This window comes from Peromyscus maniculatus, chromosome X (genome assembly GCF_049852395.1).
Source record: "Peromyscus maniculatus bairdii isolate BWxNUB_F1_BW_parent chromosome X, HU_Pman_BW_mat_3.1, whole genome shotgun sequence".
Lineage (NCBI taxonomy): Eukaryota > Metazoa > Chordata > Mammalia > Rodentia > Cricetidae > Peromyscus > Peromyscus maniculatus.
Window position 1 is genome coordinate 18,770,664 of NC_134875.1, and position 25,916 is coordinate 18,796,579.

The 25,916-nt window shown below is 42.5% G+C and overlaps 1 protein-coding gene across 6 annotated transcripts in view; it reads left to right on the forward strand.

Annotated features, from left to right (window-relative positions):
- Positions 1-25,916, forward strand: part of Arhgef6 (Rac/Cdc42 guanine nucleotide exchange factor 6) — a 123,461-nt gene that overhangs the window by 20,483 nt on the left and 77,062 nt on the right. For all 6 annotated transcript variants that reach the window (XM_006991970.4, XM_076562215.1, XM_076562216.1 and 3 more), the window contains 3 exons: positions 11,626-11,710; positions 13,853-13,977; positions 16,338-16,539. In XM_006991970.4, the coding sequence (XP_006992032.2) occupies positions 11,626-11,710; positions 13,853-13,977; positions 16,338-16,539 (412 nt within the window). The remainder of the gene's footprint in view (positions 1-11,625; positions 11,711-13,852; positions 13,978-16,337; positions 16,540-25,916) is intronic.

Genomic DNA, 25,916 nt, shown 5'->3' on the forward strand with positions numbered 1-25,916 from the left:
AGAAGAACTATCAGATTTTCTAGAACTGGAGGTATGGATAGTTGTAAGCTACAATATGGGTGCTAGGAATTGAACCAACATTCTTAACAGCATATAGAACCATTTCTCTACCCCCTGTTTGAATTTGAGATTAGGAAAGAGTCTGGTAACCAGTGGGAGCCTGCCAATGAGTAAGAAAAAAAAAGTGGAATTTAACAGGATGTGGCTAGGTGTCTAAGTTAGTGGTTCCAGAGTCTAGAGGTCAAATGCAAGACAAGTTCAGAAATAGAGAATTCCACTGGATAATGATGACTAGTGTTTGGGCTAAACCTTGTAACTGAACCATGATGGAGATCTAGGGTTCGGGTCCTAAGTAGCCTTTTATAAAGGAGAACTATAAATGCAAAAGAGAGGCACAACAAAGAAAGAAGAGCCCATAGGGTTCACATTGGTAGGACAAGGTAGTGAGAAATATTGAACTTGTTAAGGAGGAGTCAGTTTGAGAATATTCTTGCATGATACCCCCTCAGAATGGTGAACATGCTGTTTTGTTTTCTGTATTGTTATTAATATGTATTTATTTTGATTTTATGTGTATGAATATTTTGCCTGCATATATATGCATGTGCACTGTGTGCCCATGGAGACCAGAAGAGGGTATTGGATCAACTCAAACGGGAGTTAGGGACAGTTTCTAAACTGTCAGGAGAATTTTGGGAACTGAACCCAGGTCCTGTGCAAGAGCAGCAAGTGCTTTTTAACCACGGAACCATCATTTTAGCCCCTGATGTTTTTTTTGAGATGGGGCCTCACCCTGTAGCTCATGCTGTGAATGTCACTGTGCAGCCCAGTCGAATGGACCTTGAACCTGTGCTGCTCTTCCTGCCTTTGTCTTCTGAGTACTGGGCTTACTTACAAGCAGTATCTTCCAAGTCTGGCTTATGAACTTGATCTTTCAGACAGTTTTAGGTGGGCTTGTTTTTTTTTTTTTTTTTTTTTTTTTCGAGACAGGGTTTCTCTGTGTAGCTTTCTTTGCGCCTTTCCTGGAACTCGCCTTGGAGAGCAGGCTGGCCTTGAACTCACAGAGATCCACATGGCTCTGCCTCCCAAGTGCTGGGATTAAAGGCGTGCGCCACCACCGCCCAGCTTAGGTGGGCTTTTTTGTTGGATAGCTGTTCTTTGAGCTGTAGATGCTAACTGAAACACTAGAACTGAAGTCTCCGAAGTCTGAGTTCCTGAATGCTCACCTTACAGTGTTTGGATTGTTTCCAAGGTAAAAAAAAAAATTGTGGTTTTAATGAAATGGTGTAAAATTGATTAATTAATTAACCAACTAAAAAACTAATTAATTAATGTCTCTGAAAATGACATTTTTTAAATTTACACAGAGACAGAAACATGAAGAATTGCTAAATGTGATCTCTAAATAAAGAGGTCCTGGAGATGTAGCCCTAGTTTGGTTCCCAATACTGCATGTACCAGTGTGGTAACACATACCTGTAATTCCAGCATGTGTGTGAGATGAAGGAAGGAGGATCAGAAGTTCAAGCTCATCCTTAGCTACATAGTAAGGTCCAGGCCAGCCTGCGCTACAGGAGACCTTGTCTATAAAAGAGAGAAAATGACAGTTAATCTTGATGCAACATCCTTCCCACCCAGATAAACTAGAGTTGGAAGGACTTTGGAAGTGTAGTTTATAGTCTTTTAAATTGCAAGTTACTTCATGTTTATGGGGGGTTATTTTGCCACATCTCACTGCCCTCTGCCTATGAATCGGAGCTGGTTTTAGAACATGGGTATGAATAAGTGGGTACAGGTTGTATTTGTTGTCATTTTGCTGCTCTATAATACAACAATTAAAATATAGTCCATTTTAGCAAGGCAATGAAAACCCACAAATCATTCCTGCTTCCCTTCTCTGTGATACTTAGGTCATGGTGCTTATGGTGGGATTTAATGGAACATCTGTGACCTGGGACCATATTTAACACATGATTCAAAAGATCCATAACCAGGGAGTCTGAAATGCCCCTGGTCACCTCCCAGTCACAGGGATTAATTGCTTAATTTTGCAGATGAATATTGGTGTTTCTTGTTTTAGATAGCTGTTTATTGCAAAGCTGGAGGATAATTGATTTTGTTTTTGTTGTTTCTTAAGTGATACATCTTTCTGAATTTATTTTCTTTTGTGGTGTTAAGAGATAGAACCTGGGCCTTGCATATGTTGGGCAAGCACTTGGAACGCTGGGCTACATCTCTAGCTATCTTTCTGAATTTATTGTATTTTCAGCAATGCTTTTTCTTTGGCTGTGATTAATTATCTATTAACAAGAACATCTAATCATTCAGTATGTATTTAAATATCTATTGAGATCTTACAGCATGACAGGAACTCTCCTGGACATGGAAAGTTAGGGGTGACAAAAATTACACTTTTGTCACGTGTAGTCTGTACAAGTAGTCTGTCTGCATGTATGTCTGTCTAATAGAGAATCCTGTCAGTCAAGCAGTGAGGGATTATTCATCATGGATTTCACGTGTGTTGCCAGAGCAGCATGTTACTTTGCACTTCAAAGACTGCACCATCCAATTGGAAACCTGTGAGTAATTTTCATACCCACGGAGACAAAAAGACATGTAGATATTGAAGCGCTGGCTTGCTGGTAGATCACTGAGGGCTCTGCTTCTCAGCATCACATATCTCAGGACTTCTTTCAAAAGAAACATGAAGGCTGGTGTATGGAGGACTTCATGGAAACTACCAAAGGGACTGCTGCTTACAGTAGCCTGCAGCTGTTCCTTTGTTTGTGAACTTCATTTCTTAGCTTTGTGCAGACCTTCTTTACTACTTATCTCCTGTACTTTTCGCCATATCTCCTGTAATTTTAGTGGGATGATTGCTTTGGCTATCTTTTAAGGCTCCAAGCCAGTTATCCAAGGCCCCCACGAAAGCAGAGGCTTCATAGCCAACTCCGTAACTCTCCAGATTGTTACAAGATTAAGCACTGACACTCTGGAGGAGATTCTCACTCTTCATATATTTACGATAGTCCTTGAACTACAGAGTTCTAAAATATACAGTACTGGGAATGTCTAGGCCATTTATTCATCCTTTGAGAAGAAGAGGGAAAAGTATTGTAGATATTAAAGTTGATTTAGGAGTGCATGTTTAGTAACAGGGAAGTGCTGAAATACATTATTGGGGCAGGTAAGATGGCTCAATGGATAGACGTACTTGTATCAAATCCCGAAAACCCATGTTCAATCCTCACTTGGTGGGAGGAAAGAACTGACTCCTGCAGGCTGTCCTCTGATCTTCATATACCCTCAATGAATAAAAAATGTAAAATACACAAAGAAATATATGGTTAAATGGAATGTATTTATAAAATACAAAAATAGACTGTTTTCCAAATACTCACCTGTGAGTTATTGTTATTAACACAAACATTTCTCCATAGAAATAAGGCTTTACATGTTGATTATGTTTTCTGGCTGTCCCACAGAAGCTTGTTTAATACTTTCTGCGGCTAAACTATAAAAACACACAGAGACTAAGTAGCAGGTGCGATGCTAAGTCTCCAGGAAAATGTGTTCTTCATTCCAATTTAGAACACCCGGAAGTCAGTCCTTTTTCTTAAGCAGGTGATGGTAGGGGCTGGGGAGGCCACCTCAGGTACTGACATAAAAACATTTCAGTAGCTGAGGTGTCACCCACTTCCCTCCTGAAAACTGGCAGCCCATGTGGTTCTGAAAAGGCTCTGGTGACAGGAGGTGGGGTGGGGGGCTACAAGAGTGATTTGGTCCCCCATGTCCTTCACGGCCTTTCTCTTTCTCGGGGGTTTTCTCCATTGCAATGTCTTTTTTAAACCCCATGCCTTCCCACCCCAGATGCCTCTGTCAGTTCTTGTCTCCTCTCCTCTTTCCTAATCATTGAGCCCTCAGCTGAAGATCAATCTCTAGTGTGGAGAAGGTGGGGTTTTCCCTGAAGGCATAACAGGGAAGAGTGAAGTCCTAGGCTGTGATGCACTGGAGCTTGGCAGGTCAATTTGGTGAATCTAGATGTGAATAGTGAGGAGTTAAGCTTAGGCCTTAGTTCTTTCCTAGCAGCAGTATGGGGCTGAGCATCCTGCCTCTGAATTCTGGGAGGTTCAAGTCATCCAGGAGCCTATGTCAGTCATATAAAGTGACTATAGAGATCCACAGAGATGAGAACATACATGGTTAAACAAACTGCCTGTAGTCACAATCACAGTCTAAATGGCACCGTGCAGTGGCAGAATGCTAGAGACAGAATTTGAATTTGTAAGGAGGTCATTTTAAGTGACATTAAAAAAATCAACGTACAAAATCTATTATGTAGTTCCACTGATTCCCTTGCTTGATATATTTAACACACATGCTAGGCAAGCAGTCTATCACTGAACTATATCCCTAGCCCTTTTCACTTTTTATTTTGAGGCAGTATCTTATTAAGTTGCTTAGGCTGGCCTTGAAGTAATTCTGTAGACCAAGCAGGTCTTGAACTAGTGTTTTTCCTGCCTGAGGCTCCCAAGTATCTAGGATTTATAGGCCTGCTTCACGAGATCCAGTTCACTGTGCACATTTCTGTTTGAAGAGAATGTTCTTGCCATAATATAAGGATGTGATATCCTGTCCACTTAGCAATACATTTTAGCAAAAATTAAGACTTTAGCATTTGAGTTTATGCAGTGGCTTTTGGTGACGTTGGCTAGTGTGAATCCATTTTCTATAGCCTTGAGAACCGAATCCGATGTGAGGCCTCAGAGATCTAGCTAAGATGTTGACTTTGAGATTCTCTATTCAGAAAGTGGATCAATAGGCATCTTGTTGTCCTGTATTGGTCCAATTCATCTCGCTTTCCAGACGTAAAAGCCGCAGGAAAGTGGTGGTGTTTTCCTAAGGTCCTTAGAGCTGTTGAACAGTGACAAAGCTGGTGTTGGAGTCGAGGTCTCCAGGCTCCCACCCCTCTTTTCGACATACCTCATGCTGCTGTAAACGTAGGCACAAGCAGGGCCTTGTTTCCTAAACTGCTGCAATGCCGAGAAGTGGAGGGAATCAGAGTCCAGTGAATGCAGGGTCTGCTCTTTTAAGTCTGCTCCACATCAATAGAACCAGTTATTAGACCTGGTACAAATGCCATCCCTGTATTCTAGTAAGTGGAATGCCAGTGGCTAATGAGTCTAATTTGTGAGCTAAGAGCATTATTTGTTGCTGAGTGCTTTTAGCAGGAGCTGTGTGGAAGCGTCACAGGTTACAGAGCCAGGAGCAGTGGCACCAGTGGAATAGGACTAAGCAGCTCAGCTTTGCCTTCTCAGTCATTCCCTGTAATGACATTTCCTTCAAAGGTCAGGGGTTAGCAGAGGCTGTGAGACTTAGAGAATGTGATTCCAGATGAGCTCAGGTAATTTCAGACTCTGCTTCATAAGACCAAAACGAACAGGGAAGCACTGGGATGTCTTTAAACATTTGGCATCTTTTTCTTAAATAGGCTAGAACTAGAAGCTGTGCATCTTTGTGGTTCCATGGGATCACTTGTTTTCCAGTTGATGAGATTAAAAAAGCAAAGAGTGGTGGATCCACTTGTGCTCAATGTAAACCTGAATGTAACCTGAAATGGGAGTTCGCTGGGTGCTCTTGAAGGCACAGTGGCATTAAAGGTATTGCTGGTTCTGAAGTAGAATGGGTGTGTGTGTGTGGGGGGGATTCCTTCCTTAACTAGGATGTGGCTGGCTGCTGTGACTGCTTAACTCACGTGCTGAAGGCGTGGTCATGAGGAAATCAGGGGGGCCGGGTGGCTTAGCTCATTGCTGCAACCACAAACTGGACTCTCCATCTGACTGGTGCCTTACAAAATGTGAACTGCCCTTCCTGACTTCTGGCGAATGCAGCATGAGCTGTGTCAGGAAATGGGAAGGGCAGCCCAGGAATTAGGCAGGGCCCCTTGGGAGGCAGTCTAGTACGGGGGAGTTTCTCATTGCCGCAGTGAGTTGAATTTGTCATTTTGGGGATTCTAATGAACTGTCTGCAGATGGTACAGATGCTACTTGGACTGAAGTAGCAAGGGATTTCTTCCTGTGCCAACCCACGGATGCCTTTTCTGTGTTTTCCTATGTCTCAAGGAAACCTCAAGTGTATGTGCATGGCTACAATGCCCCTCAGAGCACCCACTTGTAAATGTTTTATTTTAGGGAAGGCTTCATCTATCTCAGGCTGGCCTCAAGCTCGATATGTAGTTGAAGATGAGTGTGGTCTTCTGATCCTCCTGCTTCAGCCACCTGACTATTGAGATTATAGTAATGTCTCAACACTCCTGATTTACAGAGCGCTAGCAGTCAAATCCAGGACTTTGTGCAAGCTAGGCAGGCACTCTATCAAGCGAGCAGACTCTGCCAAGTGAACCACACTCCCGATTCCTTTCTTGTGTATTTTTATTTTATTGGTTCCATCACTTTCTTTGCCTGTGACTTCTACTCTGGATCTTATTTAGTTTATTCATTTAAGGAAGTGAGGAAACAATTGTTCCCATATTGTAGGTTTGTTGGGAGAAACAAATACAATGAAAAATTTTAATCTTAATCTCAGGTAATATCAAAATATCATAATCTTATAACAATACAAATAGTTTCTGTTATTCATGGTTGTGGAGGTTGGGGAGTCCAGGATGAAGCTACTTGTAGAGCCAGTAGCTGGTGAGTACACGACCACTGTGTCCTCACATGGTGGAAAGGGCAAAGCAGCTGTTTGGGGTCCTTTATTTATTTGTTTGTTTATTTATTTAATTATTCATTTATATTTTTAAATTTATTTTTATTTTATGTGTGTGAGTTTTTGCCTGCATGTATGTCTTTGCAACACGTGTGTGCTTGATACCAGCAGAGGCTAGAAGGTGTTATATTTCCTGGTTACAGATGGTTGGGAGCTGCCATGTGGGTTCTACAAATTGAACTCTGGTCCTCTGGAAGAGCAGCCAGTGCTCTTAACCACTGAGCCACAGCCTCACTTTTATTTTCTAATCCATGCTTGCTCATGACCTAATAACTTTCCAGTGTCCCCACTTCCAAATAGTATCACCTCAAAGATTACATTTCAATGTATGAATTTGGGTGACATAAGCACTCAAATCATTGCACCATGTAGTTACTCTCTAAGCATCATGCCAGGCAGATGGCAGGAACCCAGCAAATCAGTTATCATATTTACGTGATTAGTGAGGGATGGAATGGAGATGTGCTCAGTGAGTAGAGAGTCTGCCTAGCATGCATGGAGCCCTGGGTTCCTTCTGCAGCACCGTATTGAACTTGCTGTGGTGGCCAATGCCTGTAATCCCGGTGTTCTGGCGGTGGAAGCAGAAACATCAATACTTGAAAGGTAATTCTTGACTATAGGGAGTTTGTGGTCTGGCCTAGACTCTATGAGACCTTGTCCAAAATGGGGAGAGGGTTAGTGAGGTAATACAGAATGCAACAGGGAATGTCTTCTAATGTGCCTCTTTGCCTTACACGTTGAAACTGAGAGTGACGCCAAAAGGATCTATTTGTAAAATCATAGAAATAGTAACTTCTGCACAATTTACACTGGCAGATCCCCAAGATTTCAGAATTCACAACTGGTTTTTAGAGGATGGGAAATAGGTTTTGATGTTATTGTGGATTTCCAGAATGGAAAAAAATGTTGGAAAACGTGTAACAACTAAGTGTCTTGTCTCGTTTCATCTGCTGATGTTGGAATGGAGTTTGGCCAGCTGTATGTGAATATTCAGAGAAGAATCCCTAATGAGCTTCAGTGCCTGTCTTCATTATTGCTTACCCACAGTGGAGTTTCTGCTGTTTATAAACTTGAGCCAAATTCACCCAATTGCTGGAGCGCTTGCTACCTTGGGACTCTCTAGCAATAATACAAATTCTTTTTTCCAGAAGTGGTAAAATGAACAGAGGGTGCAAGTCTTGCTGTTTATCTGACCTTCAAAGATCTAAATGAACTAACTGGCTTATTTCTGGACTGAAGCAGGAATAAAGAAAGTTCAGCTAATCAGAATCTTGATCATATACCAGACACTGAAGAGGCTAGTGAGTGTTTTCCAGAGTCCTACTTGATGACATCATCACAGCTTTGCCATGATTTGACTTGAACTTTGAAGAGCACTTTGGACAATTATACACTTTGCCTTTGCACAGGTCCCAGGGTTTGTAGATAGAAAGAGGGATTATTAATTCTCATTTTGTGACATTAGGGCAAGGTGTGGTAGCTCAATCCTGTAATACCAATACTTGGGGTGGGGCAGAGACAGAAGTTACTGCATACAGTGTTCCAGGCCAGCTCTACCTCAAAAGCAAACCAAAGAAAAAGTACAAAAACTGGTATTCTTTTTATTCCACTTCTTGTTTTTCTTTTCTTTTCTTTTCTTTTCTTTTCTTTTCTCTTCTCTTCTTTTCTTTTCTTTTCTTTTCATTCTTGTTTGTTTTGTGTTTGTTTGTTTGCTTGCTTGCTTGCTTTTTTTGAGACAGGTCTTTTGAGTGTAGCTTTTGGAACCTGTCCTGGATCTCGCTCTGTAGACCAGGCTGGCCTCGAACTCACAGAGATCCACCTGGCTCTGCCTCCTGAGGGCTGGGATTAAAGGTGTGCGCTGCCGCCGCCACCGCCGCTGCCGCCGCCGCTGCCGCCGCCGCTGCCGCCGCCGCTGCCGCCGCCGCCGCCGCTGCCGCCACCCGGCTCTCCTTGTTTTTCTTATCCCACTCCACCTTAAGGGACTCTCCCTACTTTCTTCCAGTTGGGCACCAGTGTCCTTCTGGACATCCTCATTTGTAAATATGATCCCACACTTCTCCTTTGCAGTATGGTCTAAATGGCTGACAGTGAATGGAAGTGATATGCTCTTCTCTCTAGTAGATCCAGGTCACGTTCATAGAAGAAAGATCTAGAGTAGAACTTCCAATACTCAATTTGGAGAGGCTGAGGATGTAGCTCAATTGGTCAAGTACTTGCCCATCATAAAACAGGGCATGGTGGTACACACCTCTCACCCCAACACCTGAGAGGTAGAAGCAGTAGGCTCAAAATTTCAAGGTCCTCCTTGACTGCAAAGCATGTTCAAGGCCAGTCTGTGCTACATGCAGCCCTGTCTTTTAAAAAAAAATCAGTTTAGAGCTTAGGAATGTATGGTGTAGTGAAGGCTGTCTGTATGGGTATCTGGTCCCCCAAATGCTCGGAAACAATAATCCCTGTGCTTTGTTTTCCTTCTAGTCCCCACAGGCCCCCTGTAATGTCTTCCTGTTTAGTTCCTACTGCTTCAGAACAGGCTAGCTGTGAGAAGAACAGCATCTGTGGATAATCTCAAGTATATTTGGGTTTTCTCAAAAGGGAACTGGGTGCAGTCCAGGCAACTTCCTCATTTAAACAGTGACTTTTGTTGATGCATGTTTTATTTTATGATCAGTTCATATGTTCTAAAACTCAGTCAAGTACCGGGCTATTTTAAGAATCCTAGTGTTGCCATTTGCAAGTAATCCCCCTGGGGAAGGAATACAAGGAAAACAAAGGGGATATTTTCATCACAGGTTTTACTCTCATGTGTCTATTCTCCTAGCATTTCATTTTGTTTATTGTTGTAGAGACCATCCACTTTTTCTGTATCTATCTAACAGACACACACACACACACACACACACACACACACACACGAAGTCCCACTGGGAATTACAGACTGAAAACAAATGAACTTCACAAACAGCCTTAGTTAGACTTGGTGGGTCACAAAGCAAAAAAAGACATAAATATAGGGAAGAGACTTGTGGGGGTGGATAATAGGAATGTGGGAGGGAGACGAGAGGGCGAGAGTGAGAGTGAGCAGAGTGTACTGTTGATGTCCGTGTGAAACTGTAAAGGGAACACATTAAACACAAAGGAAACAAGGGATTCTGCCTGGTGGCTGTTTGGGCATAGATGTCATGAACACTTTCCCACTGGGTCAGTTCTAGGGGAGATGGACTAATTCTGGCCTCCTCTGCAGTTAAGGATGCTCTTGTCATCATCTATTGCACTGTGTTTATTTTGGCTTTGGCAAACTAAAATGGAACTCCTGTCAGTTTATTCCTGGAAAAGTGCATTTTAAACATTTGGAATGTAGTACCATTTAACTCTTCACAAATATTAACGGCACCCTTTTATTACAAGTCTATCTATGTTTCTTATTTATTTCTGTGTGTGTGCACGTGCATGCTCCCATGCCCATTCCACAGTATGATTATAGAGGCCAGGGGACAACTTAAGGAATTGATGTTTTACTTCATGTAGATTCTGGGGCCTGAACTCAGGTTGTCATACTTACTATGTAGATTAGGCTGGCCTTGAACTTTTGGTGATCCTCCTGCTTCAATTTACTGAGTGCTGGGATTGCTAGTATGAGTCATCACGCCTGGCTTACATCTATGCTACTGACTGACTACTTTAGATTGTTCCTGTACTTGATGATACTAGCCTCAATATACCTGTCAGAGATTATAAGAAGCCTCAACCCATCTTAATACAGGGGATGTGTTTTAAAACCAAGATTTTACATTGCATTTAAAACAATGAGGCTGGTGAAATGGCTCAGTGGGTAAAGGTACTTGCCTGACAACCAGAGTTAACACACTAGGACGGACATGGTAGGAGAGAACTTCCCAAAAGTTGTCCTCCAGCACATACACATAAATAAATACACAAAAATACACCAATAGGTAACTGGTATTTTCAGTAGGAACAGTAGCCTATGAGAACGTTGGCAAAAACTGGCAATGTGGATTTTTCATTTTAGGCAGGTCTCACTCTGTCCCAGGTTGACCTAGAGCTCACTCTGTGGCCCAGGCTGGCCTCGAATTCATGGCAATCCTCCTGCCTCAGCCTGCCAACTGTGGTGACTACAGATGTGACCCATCATGCCTGGCCAAAGTGTCAGAAGGGCCTAACGTCGTAGCTAGAAAAGTCACCCAAAGCCAGGAAGAACTCACAAACTCAGGCAGACAGAGAGTCAGAACCTCTCGGTTCACACATGAGAAGGGCAAGATCAATCAGCAGGAAACAGGAAGTGAGGCTGCAGAGAAAAAGGCAGGTTGGGACAGAAGTTCTGCAATGTGGCATTGGGATCCTAAGCAGTTGGGCAGCGCCAGGGAGGAAGGGGAGGAGAGATGGGGACTTATGACGGTGCCACTAGTAAGGACAGTGAAAAAAAAGGTAAAGCAGAAAGCCTCACCTCCTTATTTGTAGACTTCTGGGGCCATCGCAGAGGGGTTGGCCAGTAACTGGAACCTGTGCACATGAGCTTCCTGTAACTGGCTGACGAGCTTCGTGTGTTCAGATCGGGAAAGTGGCTCTGAGTATGTGCTGTAGATTTCCTGCTGGGCGCTGCCTTTGTGGCTTGTCTTTCATATCCCAGTACTGTCTTGTTCTGACTCATTGATGGCTGCCACATGCCATTAGGCAGCTTAGCCACTGCTCTAGTTTCTCCAGAAGGTAGGCAGAGGTTTGCATTTTGTCTTGTACATATTTTTTCCCTCTTGAGTACTGGAGGAAGGGGCCTTTTCATAGTTTTGTTTGTTGAGTTGATTGCTTACAATGTCTTACAGTTTCAAATTTCCTTTCTAATAGGTATTTGAGCCTGATGACCTTTATTCAGGGATCAATTTCTCCAAGGTTCTGAGTACTCTTTTAGCTGTCAACAAAGCAACAGAAGGTAAGGCATGTCGGTGATTTATGATCCATGTTTCTAGAAGCCAACTATGGCTATAGTTGTTCAAATGGTGTAAATTTCTTCCCTTCCCCAAATAAATTCAAACCAATATAAAGTACTCCAATTTTTAATAACTTTAATGTACCTATTACAGAATAACAAGAACAAACATACCTATCAAGCTTACCTATCTCATTCTAATGTCCTTAATACAACAATAAGAACCAAAAAGTGATTTCTTGCAAAGTTTTTGGATTGCCAGTTGAGTATAACAAGACAGAAAACAAAAAGGGAAAGACCAGTTCCTCCTTTAAAAAAATAAGGTTTACAAAATACAGCCATCACTTCCCTTTCTCTGCCAGAGATATTTTTTCTTTAGGTTTTCCATTGGTCATGAAAAAGAGCTTTTCAGTAACTTTGCACTATGAATGAAACCTCAGATTCCCCATGAATGAAAAGAGTAGCTTATTTAAACATTTCCTATCCACTGTATTGGAGGTTATTAAGTATAATCAGAGTAAAGAGGAAATTGATAAAACTACACTAGAAACCCTTTTCTTCTGTGACATCATGTCTTAACTATATCAGTAGTAGTCATTGAGAGTTCAAATGCTTTGAGCCCTCTCTATGGGTCTAGGCTGTCTCAACAGCTCCAAGTGATCTCATTCAATCTTTGAAACACCTTTGGGGGATATGGTGATGACAAAGTCTACATTATAGATGAGGAATGCCAGGCCCACAGTTAGCCAACTAGAAAACAGATGACTAATCTACGATTCCATCTACCCACATATGACTGTCCAGAGCCCTTGTGTCAAACATGAATCCTGCTGCTGAATGGTTTAAGAGCCCAAAGACTGTGTGCTCAGCACTGCCAGGTGCCATAGAGGAAGTAGAAGATACGGCCCTGCCCTTGAGAAAATTACTATCTATTTATGGAGACTCAACTTACCCACGTGAAACAATTAGGGAACAAGAGCAGACAATGTAATCAAGTGCCAAGTAGGATGGAGCATCTAGGAAGCCATCAAGTAATTATAGTTTTACCCCAAAGAGCTGTAGATAATAGCAAGATGTGGAAAAATACTTCTCCAAAGTTGTTCTTTTGCTATTTGGGAAAAAAAATGTTTTTGAGCTATTGCGAGGCGTAGAGCAGAGTACAGCTAATTCAAGTAGCTATATTTAACGCACATGACAAGTATCCAGTTCTGGGAAGGGAGGATGGTATAATTCTAACATTATGCCACACAAATTATACGTTCCTTTGCCAAACTCTTCTAGCAAGTTTTACAGTCTCTTCGCTTACCACAGATATTTATAAAAATACAAGGAGGTGAAAGTTAAAACCCACAGCCTCAAGGAAATTACTTGGATACTGAGCCTGTCGCCTAGGGAATGTTTGGGCTTTAGACTTTTGCAGTTTATATCTTTTAAAAATAAGTGGAGAGGAAAAGGAGCCTCATTTGAATTTGTCAAGAAGCCAGCCTCTCCCTTTAATACATGCTCAGCATACTGAAAACACCCAGCTCAGTTCTGGCCCGATCAAATTTCACCAAGAATCAAGCAAGAGAAGGCTCCCGTGTTTGATTTTATAAAGCGATTCTAGTATCAAGATTGCATCTGTCTCAAATACACCCTCTCCCTCATTCTGATTCCGCACCCCACTCCAACACACCAGGGAGACTGTGTTATGTGTGCCGTGTGTATTTTTACATGTAAGCAAAGAACCCCTAAGTTATGGGCCAGCAAACAAAGAGAGAAATTTGAAATATTTCAAAAGTAATAAGAGCCACAAACAGCTGTTTGGTACCCGATATAGGTCTGCCTTGGATAACAGGGCATACTGTGGCAACTGGTTCAGGAGGGAAGAGTTGTGGGGAAATGGGTTAGGAGAAAATGTGGTTCTGTCGCTGTTTTTCATTATACTGGACAGCAGTGGCCAGTAAGGTTAAGAAGAAAAAAGTTGGCCATTGAAAAGATAAAAGGGAGGCGGGACCTGAAACACATAGCCTGTTCAGAATGACGGAAGCCCCAGGAGCTGCTCCGATGGCGTTGACAATGTCCTGGGAAGGAGCTTCTCGGGTTGTAGGTGGTTTGCTGCTGTGAGTGGTTCTTTTACCGTGTCTTGTCCTCCTCTTTTCACAGATCAGCTATCAGAAAGACCATGTGGACGGTCCTCTTCTCTTAGCGCTCCCAACGGCTCGCCGACAACCCCCCAGGCAGCAGTTCCCAGCACAGCTCCAGCGCAGCAGAGCCAGGCAAAGGCTGTGGTACGTAGAGTCCCTGGTTCCTACCCCCTCTGTTTTCAAACCTGTCACATCAGATCAGCAGCCCAGATGTATTTCCAGATGTGGTGAGGTAGATACCCTGCTTGTTTGTTGTGTCACTGCGCAAAGAGGTACAGAATGAATACCGGTTCAGGCTGGAATGCTGAGCTAAAGCAGGTAGGTGGGGCCCCTGCCTCAGGAACTCAGGGGCAAAGCCCCAGCTTTGTTGTTTACTAGAATTCAGCTAGTCACTTAATTGAGAATGCTATGCAAATGCCAGTCATTATGACTGCTCCTGATGGCACTTTGCTGTTACTTTCTCTAGCCCATGAGCTTATTAGAATAAGTTATTACCTGGCACTCACAAGCAATCAGTACTCTTGTTGTTCTGGTCTTGATTGCGATCTTTTTTTTTTTTTTGAATTCCTATTGAGCAAGACCCAAGCTGGATGTGATAGAACAAACCTGCATTCCCAGCACTGTGGAAGTTGAGGCAGAGGCATCACCAGTTTGAGGTTAACCTGGACTACATAGTACACTCAAGACCAGTGTCTCAAAAGAAGACCCACATTTAAATATCAGCCCATGATATACTGGGTCTCCTAGGTGCTTTTGCATTTGGTCTTAGAAGCTTTGATTTGGGAGGAAATGCCATTCTCTGTTCTTTCATCCTTGTCAAAAGCAACTGGCTTACTGTAGGGCACCACGACCTGTTTTGCCAGAGCATCTAAACAGGCGGTGCTTATCCCTTTGGAGCTCACTCCATCCTCCTCCTCCTTTTTGAGACAGGTTCTCACATAACCCAGCCTGGCATAGAACTTGCTATGTCTTGGAGGTAGAATGACCTTGAACTTCAGATCCTCCTACCTCAAACCCCCAAGTGCTAGGATTACAAGTTCATGCAAGCATACTTGGTTTATACAATGGTGAGGATTGAACTAGGGCTTCTAGATGAGCACTCTACCAACAGCACAGCTCTCCCAGCAGATCCCTTGCAGAAGCTGATGAATGCTATGGTTTCATACTCTTTGGCCTTTCTTAAATTGTATATAAAAGTGTGTGTGGATAAACTAATATGAGCAAGGAAAACTACATTGAGCTTATCAGATTCTCATAAGGATCTGTGACTTTAGGAAGTTAAACCCACAACTTCTTATTTATATAATCGTGAGTGTTTTGAGGCAGTTTCATGTAGCTCAGGCTGACCTTGAACTCAATGTGTAGCTGAGGATAACCTTGAACTCCTGACGTTCCTCCCTTCAAATCCGAAGTGCTAGGAGCACATATGTGTGCCTTCCCCTACCCAGGCTAACTGCTATATGTGATCTTTACTTGCTATTTAAGGCTAGCCTAGTTGAGATTTGTTAGTGACTGAGAGATGGGAGCGATTTTTATAAGGGTCTGTTACTAGCTAACATTTGGACCAAATTTTATGTTGGAGAGAAGCAGGATGGAATGGTATATTAGTTTGCTCAGCAACCACGTTAGAAAGCTGGTGAAAGAAAAGGGAACCGAAAGCTGTGACTCCCTGGAAAATGGGCATTCTGACAAATGCAGTTTGTATCGAAAATTTTTCTATGATTATTGCTGTTGCTGTGTGTGCGTGTGCTCTCTGTATATGAATGCAGATGCATGTGAAGATCAGGAAACCATGTTTAGGGGTCCGTTCCTTCTTTCCTTCCACCATGGACTCCCGGGCTAGAACTTGGCCCTGCAGACACTTGCATATGGATTTGAAGGGGCTGTTAACCTCAGGCTGTTAACCTGAGACCCATTCAGAGACTCCTAAATTCAAAACGGAGGCTAAGCTAGGCATGATATCATATGCCTGTAATGCCAGCACTTGGGAGGCTGAGAGGCAGGCCAATTGCTGTGAGTCCTGCCCAGACTGCATAGTGAATTCCAAGCCAGCCAGAGCTAATATGAGACATTGTTCTGGGGGAAAAAAAAACAAACAAAATAAATAACTGAGATGGACCTGGGGTTTTACTCTTTTTAAATTGAAATAAATTTTATGGGTATAGGTGTTTTGCCTGCGTGTATGTCTGTGTACCACTTACAAAAGTGCCCAAGATGGTTCAGTCAGTCCTCAGCTCTGGAAAAAAAAAAGTGCCCAAGAAGGACAGAAAAGGGCAACAAATTCTCTGGAACTGGAGTTGCAAATGGTTGTGCGCTGCCATGTGGGTGCTACAAACTGAACCCAGTTCCTCTGTAAGAGCAGCCAGCATTCTTCACTGCTGAGTCATTTCCCCAAATCCCTGGGGTCACAGCGGAGGCCGCTTCACTAGGCTTAAATCTACATAATTTCTAGCCGTGCCTCAGTTAGATGGTCACTTAATCTGGTGTGACTCTTGTTTCTCTAGGAGATGACGGAAAATGGAAGTCACCAGTTGATAGTAAAGGCAAGATTCAACTTCAAGCAGACTAATGAAGATGAATTGTCAGTCTGTAAAGGGGACATCATTTACGTCACTCGAGTTGAAGAAGGAGGCTGGTGGGAAGGCACACTGAATGGGAGAACAGGATGGTTCCCTAGTAATTATGTCCGCGAAATTAAACCAAGTGGTGAGTAAAACTTTTAAAAAGTCTTCTTACGTGTGACACTTGTTCTTTCCCGGTGTTCTCATTGAAAATGTTTTATTTGAAATTGCTTAACACAAACAGTTGATACATGGATGTGTATGTCCAAAATAAGACTAGGACAGAACTGGGAATAGTTCCATATGTTGAGACAAAGTTTTATTTAGATTCTGTGAAAACTAAATAAGCAAAGGAATCCAAAGTTCGAACAACTGCTGTACTTTAAGTACGTGCCTTTCTGTCCACTGACTAGCCCAGAGTACACAGTGCAGAGTCCTGCCCGCTCCTCTGAGAATCACCATGGCAGAATACAATAACAAGAGAAGCTGAGAGCTAACTTCCCTTTTTAACACTGCCTCAGAGATGTGGGAGAGAGATAACAGTCTCCTGCAGAAAGTGGCCTGGCCATTTTAGGAACAAGACTGTCCTTAGCTTATTGCACGCCATGAGCTGATTTCCCCTTTCCTGAATAATATACACACAACAGACTTTAATTGCTCTTTAGAAGTTTTTTTTTTTTAGAGGTTTTTGTGTGTGACTTATTTGTCCTTCTTAAATAAGAAGGCAGATTCTTTTTGTAATACTAAACAGAAATTAAAACAGTATCGTGGTGTACATCTGTAATCCTAGCCCTGGAGAAATGGAAGCAGTTAAGAGTTTAAGGTCATCTTTACCCATAAAAGAAGTTCTAGGCTAGCTTGGGCTACATCAGACCTTGTCTCAATGTCTCAAATAAACCAAACAGCAACAACAAAATCAATAAAACCCTCCCACATCCAGTTTATGAAAGAATATGATAATGCAGATAAAAGTGCTATTATTACATCTCTTCATTTTTCAAAAATATTTAGCCAAGGGCTCTTTTCAGTCGCCTGACCCTCAGTGTATTATCTCTTTTGTAGATGTCTTCTTTGCTTTTTATTTTAATGCTTCATAGTTGACGGGGCCAGTGGATGGCTCAGTGAGTAAAGGTGCTTCCTGCCAAGCCTGCCGACATTAGTTCGATCCCCAGTGCACATGGTCGAAGCAGAAAACCAACTCTCAAAAGTTGTTCTCTGACCCCCATATATGCACCATGATGCATGCCCCCCAAAATAAATAAAGGAATAAGCAAATAAATAAATTAAATAATTAAATAATAAAATAAAATAAATAATAAAAAAATAATTAAAAAATGATACTGTGAGCCAGTGAGATGCTCAGTGGGTGATGACCTGAGCCTGACCCCTAGAACCCACGGAAAAGCGGAAGGAGAGAACCAATTCCACAGAGCAGTTCTTTGATCTCAGCACATGTACCGTGGCTGGAGTGCCGCCTCCCACACACATATCATGCTCACACATACACAACATATTTTTTACATTGATACATTTAATTAATAAAATATAGTCTCACTCTAAATAAAATATTTCAGAAGTATAATATAGATAATAGAAGTGCCTTCTCCCTGAATAGCTGTCCCCAGATAACTATCATTCTTAGAAAGCTTTCCTTTAAAGTACTTAAGATGAAATTTAGTTGGTCTACTTTCTGGGTTGTGGGACTGGGAGAGGAACATCTCACTGAATGGAGTGTGTTTCCTGGAGGACTTAGAAATATTTGTTTGTTTAGACTTCTCATCAGTTTTTACCAGCTGGGCATGGAACCCAGGTCCTAATAAATACATGCTGGGCATGGAACCCAGGTCCTAATACATGCTGGGCATGGAACCCAGGTCCTAATACATGCTGGGCAAGCGGTTTACCTCTGATCCTGAGTCCCAGCCCTGAACATTTTTATTCCCTGGGAACTGGGGCTTTTTAAAGCCCTGGGAGTAGTTTCACAGGCCTGCCTGGAATTCCCTTGGCTTTGATTGTTTCCACAGCTGAGCCTCCACTCCCCTGAGTATCTCTCCTGTGACTTAATCCGGCTGTCAGGATCCCTACAGCACTCTCCAGACTTCCACTAAAGTTCCCCGGTACAGCGTCCTCATCTGCAAACCTAAAAGGAACAATTTTTGCTGCCTCACCTGGAAATCCCAAGCATTGCTTAAAGGGTAGAGGAGTGGATAGCACGTCACTCACTATGGTGTCTTATAGCAATGCGCCTAAGGACTGCCATAGGCCTTGCTCTCCCTTCCCTTCAGGCTTTTCTTGGAATATTCTGGTTTATGACTCAGATCAGCAAATTCTGGCCAGACTTGGGCACTTAGGGGATCCCTACAAACATCCTACTATTGAGGGTAGGTCTGGCTTCAGAGTCCAGGAAGCTTGAGAGGCAAGGAAGGTCTAGGATTTGATGTGTGTGGAACAGCATCTCTCCTGTAGCTCATCGTCATCACTGTCTTGTCTTCTCTGCTGCTGTTCCTGTCACTTCTGTAGTCTAGCCTAAACTACATTGTCAGAGCAGTTCATTAACAATGTAACCCAAATCATGGCTTCTCCCAGGAAGTGTAAAAGCCTAGGTCACCACAGCAGTGCCGGCCCAACCTTGTCCCTAGATGACCTCACTCATTCCACTTTATGCATGCTGCTCTCTTGACCTACCTGGCTGTCCAGATGTCAGCACTGCTTACCTCGTGACCTTCAGGCCTGCTCTCTTGTCACGTTCTAGCAGGGCCTTCCTGAGTCACCTGGGGCAGAGGTGAATTCGATCCGCACTTCCTCTACCCATCACTCCGTCCTGCTTCACTCTTTTTGCTATTATTTTTCTTCCCCAAACATCCTGTACATTTACTCCTTTATTTCATTTGCTGCCTACAGCTTACCTTTAAAATGTAGATGCCGCAAGAACAAAGGTGCTCTTCTGCTTTGTTTATGCTTGTTAAATATTTGTAAACCTCTGGGTGTGATGGCTCATGCCTGTAATTTACAGCACTTTGGGGAGTGAGATGGCAGGATTGCCCATGAGCTCAAGGCCAGCCTGGGCTACAGAGTGAGACCCTATCTCAAAAAATCAAAACTAAAACAAAATAAAAACATGTGTGGGGTAAATATGGTCAATATACATGATTTACTTGAAAGAAATTGTGTGTATGCCACCTAACACTGGACAGTGAATATAAATGAACAAAAATTTCAGACTTAGAAAAAGATCGTACTGTAAAATAAATGGATATTATGAAGTAGGTGATAACATTGTATTATCTTGTTCATGGAGTATCCGCTAATCACTTGGGGTGTCTGTAGCAATATTGGCCCCAGTACTCTGCCCCAGGACCCTCTTAGGCTTATATGCTTAACTTACAGTAACAGCATGAGAAAAGCAGGCAATACAGATAAATGTCTAAACAAGTGGCTGTTGGAGCAACCAAGAAACAATTTGATCAGTAATCGTCTAAGTTGAGGGCAAGTCCTTGAACGAACTGGATCGGGAAGATTTGAACATGGTTCTGACTGGTAGAAGGTTAGAGAGAGCGAGGGTTACATTGTTGTGTGATTTGTTTGTGTTCTGACAAATAAAGCTTGCTTGGCGTCAGAGGGCAGAACTAGTCACTAGTTAACCATAGAGGTCTGGAGGACTGTAGAAAGAGGAGCCAAGAAGTGGTAAGGCAGGGCTGAGACAGGATCTCGGCCTTTTTGGTCGAAAGAATGGAAGAGGTAGGAAGTCACTGGTGGCTGCTCCCCTGCTTTTCTGATCTTTCAGGTTTTTACCCCAATATCTGACTCCTGGATTTTATTGATAAGATTAATTAGATATATCCTTCAAGGTGTAGAGTAGCAGGCAGGATGATTTCCCATGAGAATGAAATACATGAAAAAGACCAGGCCCTTGAGCTAGATAGAGCTCTATGAAGAGGGGTGTGGCATTGTCAAGTTGCTTTTTATTTTCCACTGACATGTTTAAACATTAATTTTTAAAGGTAATATACAAGTGTGGTGGTTTGAAGTAAAATGGCTCCCAAAGGGAGTGGCACCATTAGGAGGTATGACCTTGTCAAAGCAAGTCTTGGAGGAAGTGTCACTGTGGCGGTGGGCTTTGAGGTCTCTTTTGCTCTTGCCCACATATCAACATGTAGCTCCAGTGCCGTGCCCCCCACCATGATGATCATGGACCCTCTTAGGGTCTATCAAAGAGTTACACTCCCTGCCAGGTGGTGGTGATACAAGCCTTTAATCCCAGCACTCAGGAGGCAGAGGTAGGCGGATCTCTGTGAGTTCGAGGCCAGCCTGGGCTACAAAGGGAGTTCCAGGAAAGGCGCAAAGCTACACAGAGAAACCCTGTCTCGGGGGAAAAAAAAGTGCCACTCCCTGTAGACTCAGCATTCAAATGTGAGCCTATGGGCAGACATTCTTATTCAAACCACCATATTCTCTTAAGACTTAATAACTGTTCCCTTTCCTCACAGTTATCTTTCTACTCTCATGGCCTACATATATCTAGGTTTTGTGTAGCCGGACTTTCTTGGCTCGCCAATCCCCAAGTAATGACAGAGACATTATTAATTATGAAAGCTAGGCTTTTCACTTAGGCTTGTTCCCAACTAGTTTTTATAACTCAATTAACCTGCTTCTATTAATCTACATTTTACCATGCATTTTTTAACCTCTCTTCTATTTTATATGTCCAACCTCCCTCGTGTCTCCATGGTGTCTCTCGCCTCTCTTCTTCCCGGAGTTCCTCTCTCTCCCCAGAAGTCCCACTTATTCTTTCCTGCCTAGCTATTGGCCATTCAACTACTTATTAAACCAATAAGAAGGCACCTTCAGCAGAGACATTTTTTTTTTTTTTTGGTTTTTCGAGAAAGGGTTTCTCTGTGTAGCTTTGTGCCTTTCCTGGAGCTCACTTGGTAGCCCAGGCTGGCCTCGAACTCACAGAGATCCGCCTGGCTCTGCCTCCCAAGTGCTGGGATTAAAGGTGTGCACCACCAACGCCTGGCCAGCAGAGACATATCTTTACAGTGCAAAAAAAGATTATCCCACAACAATTCTGTGTATGACAAGAAAACTTGTAATGTCTGTCTAAGTTTAGCCTATTTTGCTTAACTTTATGAGCTACAGTTCTATCCATTTTCCTGAAAATAACTATTTTATCATACTTGTCTTTTAAAGATAGAGTCTCACATAGCCCTAGCTAGCCTTGAATTCATTGTGTAGAATGCAATGATGACCCACAGCTTCTGATCTTTCTGCCTGCATCTTTTAAGTACTGGGGTTGCAGGCTTGTGCTACCATACCCTGTTTATGCAGTGCTGGGAATGGAACCCTGGGCCTCACATACACTATGCAAGCACTCTACCAACTAAGCTACATTCCAAATCCCAGTTGGATTCATCTTTGCATTAGAATAAAACTCTTCAATGTGAAGGTTTTTTTTTTTTTTGGTTTTTTCGAGACAGGGTTTCTCTGTGTAGTTTTGCGCCTTTCCTGGAGCTCACTTGGTAGCCCAGGCTGGCCTCGAACTCACAGCGATCCGCCTGGCTCTGCCTCCCAAGTGCTGGGATTAAAGGCGTGCGCCACCACCGCCCGGCTCAATGTGAAGTTTTAAGCAGAGGATAGTATGCACTCTGGGAAATAGTTGGATTTCAGGGAAGTGATGGTTCAGGCTTTTTCTGTGGCCCAGGCAATCTAGATAATGAGTGATAGTGGAGAGAAAGAAAAGCGGATGGATGCAGAAGATATTGCTGAAATAGAACCAATGAGTGTAGTTATGAGGACAAGGGAAGAGATGAGGAGAATGCCAAATCTAGAAGTTCACCTTGATGATGAGCTCTTTAAGGGTATGTGTTATCATTCATCTGACTGGCCAACAAAGATTTGTTTCCCATGATTAGCTTATTACCTCTTGTTCTGGCCCCTGGTGCAACAGAAATGCATAAGAATGCCTCTTACCACCTTGGCTTGCAGGTTAGTTGGAGAAGATACCATTACAACACAGAATATCCAGCTGTTTAGCTAAATGTAAGATGCTCTGGAGACTGCTGAGAAGAGGGGTACCTGAGCCAACCAGATGAGGGTAAAGGGGAAAACTGCTCATGCTTGTATATTTTTCTTCCCTTCTTTCTTTCCTTCTCCTCCCTTCCTTTCTTCCTCCTCCTCTCTCCTCTGTTTCTTTTTCTCTCCTCTCCCCTCTCCTCCCTATCCCTTCCTTTCACTCTCGCCCTCTTTCTCCTTGTTTTGAGACAGGGCCTCTTGTAGCCTATCCAGGCTTACCTCACACTCACTCCCTCATAAAGGAAGACGACCTTGAATTATTAATCTGCCTGCCTCCACCTCCTGTACTGGAGCTGCAGGTGGAGTTAAGTCTTTGGGGACAGCACCCTTGGAAGAGAGATTACAGTAGTTTTTTAGGCCTGTTGACTAGTTCCTGTAACAATGGTTGTTATAAAGAGAGTAAACCGGGCTCCTGAATCTCTGTGGTCTCCTGTCTTACTGTGCAATCTCTTCTTCTTCATGTGGCCAGTTCTCTTTTTGTTTTTCTTCCATATTGTGAACTAGCCAAAAAGGCTCTAACCAGAGGCCAAATAAATAAGACCACCCAATCTCAGACATTCAGCTTTCCAGAATTGTGAGGTAGGGAAACCTATGTTTTACAGGCACCTAGCTATAAATATTTTGTTATAGAAACAGAGGATGGAGTAATAAAAAGAGAAGGTAGGAGAAAGGTGTGTATGTATATGTGTGTGTTGGGGGTTGGATGGGTGTTAGTACAGAAAATGATGAAATGTTTGAGGGTTATTGAATATGGAGAAAGGGAAAATCTGAAGATGAAACATGCAAGTGGCAGTATAAGGCAGTGGATAATGAGGTATAAATTATATTGCAGATCAGCAATATTCAGAGTCAGAAAGTATATTAAGGATGAAGAGGCTATGGGAGACTTAATGAAGGAAGTAGTGTTCGAGCTGCATACTAAAGACAAGGAATCCGCAGATGGGCCCGTAAGGGAGGAAAGGATGAGGTAAATCCTAGTAATTGGTCAGAGAAAACCAGTGAACTTCTGTGGTCAGATGAGCAGAGTGAGCTTTGGACCAGTGTCAAAGGTTAGCTTGGTCTAAATGAAGGTATTAGGTATTTTGTTAGGAAAGTTAGGTGAGCAATAAAGTTTTGTTGATTTGAATTCTTTCCCACCCCAACTCTTGCTAGCTCTACCAAATCTACCTAGAATGTCACCAAAGGATGTGTTGTATTCAATGATTGTGAATGGCTGCCTTTTTATCAATTTCTTCCCATGAATGCTTTGCTTATATGTTAGCTTAGAAAACAAGACTAGTCTTTAGGGAGGTTGACAATTATTCAAAGATTGATTCATAGATGAAATGTGTATTCCATAGACACAAGCCTTCACTTCAGCATTTTAAACCCCACTGCTGTACAATCTCTTCAACTATTTCCTGAAGTTGAATCAGGAATGGAACTGAAGAACTTGGGTGATCTCTATCTGCTTCCTATTGGGTCAAAGGTGTAGCCCTATGGTCACTTGGGCGGTCAGTAATTCTGACAAACTCTCACACACACGGCCTGGAAGGTGAGATAGTCAAGCTAATACTAAGAGTATTTTTGTAATGTCACGTAATGACAAGGCAAGCTCAGAGCCATATAACCCTCCCACTGGAGAGTGTTGTGCCAGGGGACTGCCATGCAGTTTCCGTCTCTTGAGACTGTCATTTACAAGAACACTTAGTGCTGGGGTAAATTTGTCCTCAGGGAGTGGCATATGAAGTTCTAGATTCCACTGTAGGTCTTGGGTAGAAATGACTGTGATCAGAGGCACAGAGGCAGCTGCTTTCCCTGCTCTTCGAGAGGAGACAGATTTCAGAGAAGTGCAGCATAAAGAACAACCCAGAAGATATAAAGATGCAAGAAATAGAGTAGTCGAGTCTCTCTCTCTCACACACACACAGAGGCGGAGACAGAGAGACAGAGAGCTTTCAGCATGTGCTTGAGGTTAAAGATACAGTAGGTCTTTATGACCTTGATGATAAAAATGTCTCACTAAGAGGACAGAACTTCAACATCAGTGACATCAAGAAGCTATGGAGAGATAGATCCGTGGTTAAGAGTACTTACTGCTCTTTCTGAGGACCCAGGTTCAATTCCTAGCACCACATGGAGGCTCACAGTGGTCTGTAACTCCAGTTCCAGGGAATCCAGCACCTTGTACTGGTCTGTGCAGGGACCAGGCATGTATGTGGTTTGTGTACACATATGCAGGCAAAGCACTCCCTTATGTAAACTGAAAATAAATTAAAAATGTACAACTGTTCATCATGCCTCATTTTTTATTTCCTAGAACATGAGAAAAATAAACTCTATTTTGAGCAAAATTGCATTTTTTGATGATCTTACTGCATAAAAATACATAAATTATGAATTTTGTCATTTTATGAGCCACAGAAGGTATGGTAAGAACACTTACTCCTTTATTGCATTTGAACCAGGTATATTATAAATAAAAAATTAGTCATCTGTATAATTTAAGTTCTCTTTTTAAAATCAGTGGTAACCTATAAACTAACAAGTTGTTAATAAAGCATTGTGGTAATATATCAAGCTACACCACTCATTCATCTAAAAAAGGGACTTTTTTGAGATGGGGTCCTCACTATATAGTCCCAGCAATCTAAGTAGAACAAGCTGGTCTCAAACTTGCAGTAATTCATCTTCTTGCTTTTCCTTTCTTGCCTTTGTTATTTGAAAAGCCAAGGCTTCCAATTCTTTTATTTCATTTATTTATTCATTCACTTGTGTATGTATAAATGCTTGGGTGTGGAGGTCGGAGGACAACTTGCAGGCATTCCTTCTGCTGGTTCTGCTGGTATTGGTTCTTTCCTTCCACCGGGGGCTCAAACTACAGCCATCAGGCTTGGTGGCAAACAGCAAACATCTTTACTCTCTGAGCCATGTCACTAGCCCTAAAAACTCAAGTTTTTGTGAAGATGTTTCATTCACCTTTTCCCAAGACAGGCATTGTGGGTTACACCTGTAATCCTAACACTTAGGATACTGAAGATGGAGGATGATCTTGAGTTTTCAGTCAACCCATGATGCTGGCAAAATCTTACCTTAAAAAGAAACATGGAGCCAGTAGGTGGTGATGCACACCTTTAATCCCAACACTTGGGAGGCAGAAGCAGGACAATCTCTGGGTTCGAGGCCAGCCTGGTCTACAGAGTGAGTTTCAGGACAGCCAGGGCAATACAAAGAAACCCTGTCTCAAAAAAATCACCCCCTGCCCCCCAAAAAAAATTATGGAAAAAATAAAAAGAAAGAAAGAAGGCTTCTCATTTTCCATGCAAAATTTCCATGCCAGGAAAATGTTGAAACAAACATGATTAGAAAAAAAGATTTTGAGCAAATTTTATTTTCTCCAACTGATCCTGTTAAGGAGTCATTAAGCCAATTGAGGGGATGATTAGGTACATGGTTAATTAGGTTTGTATT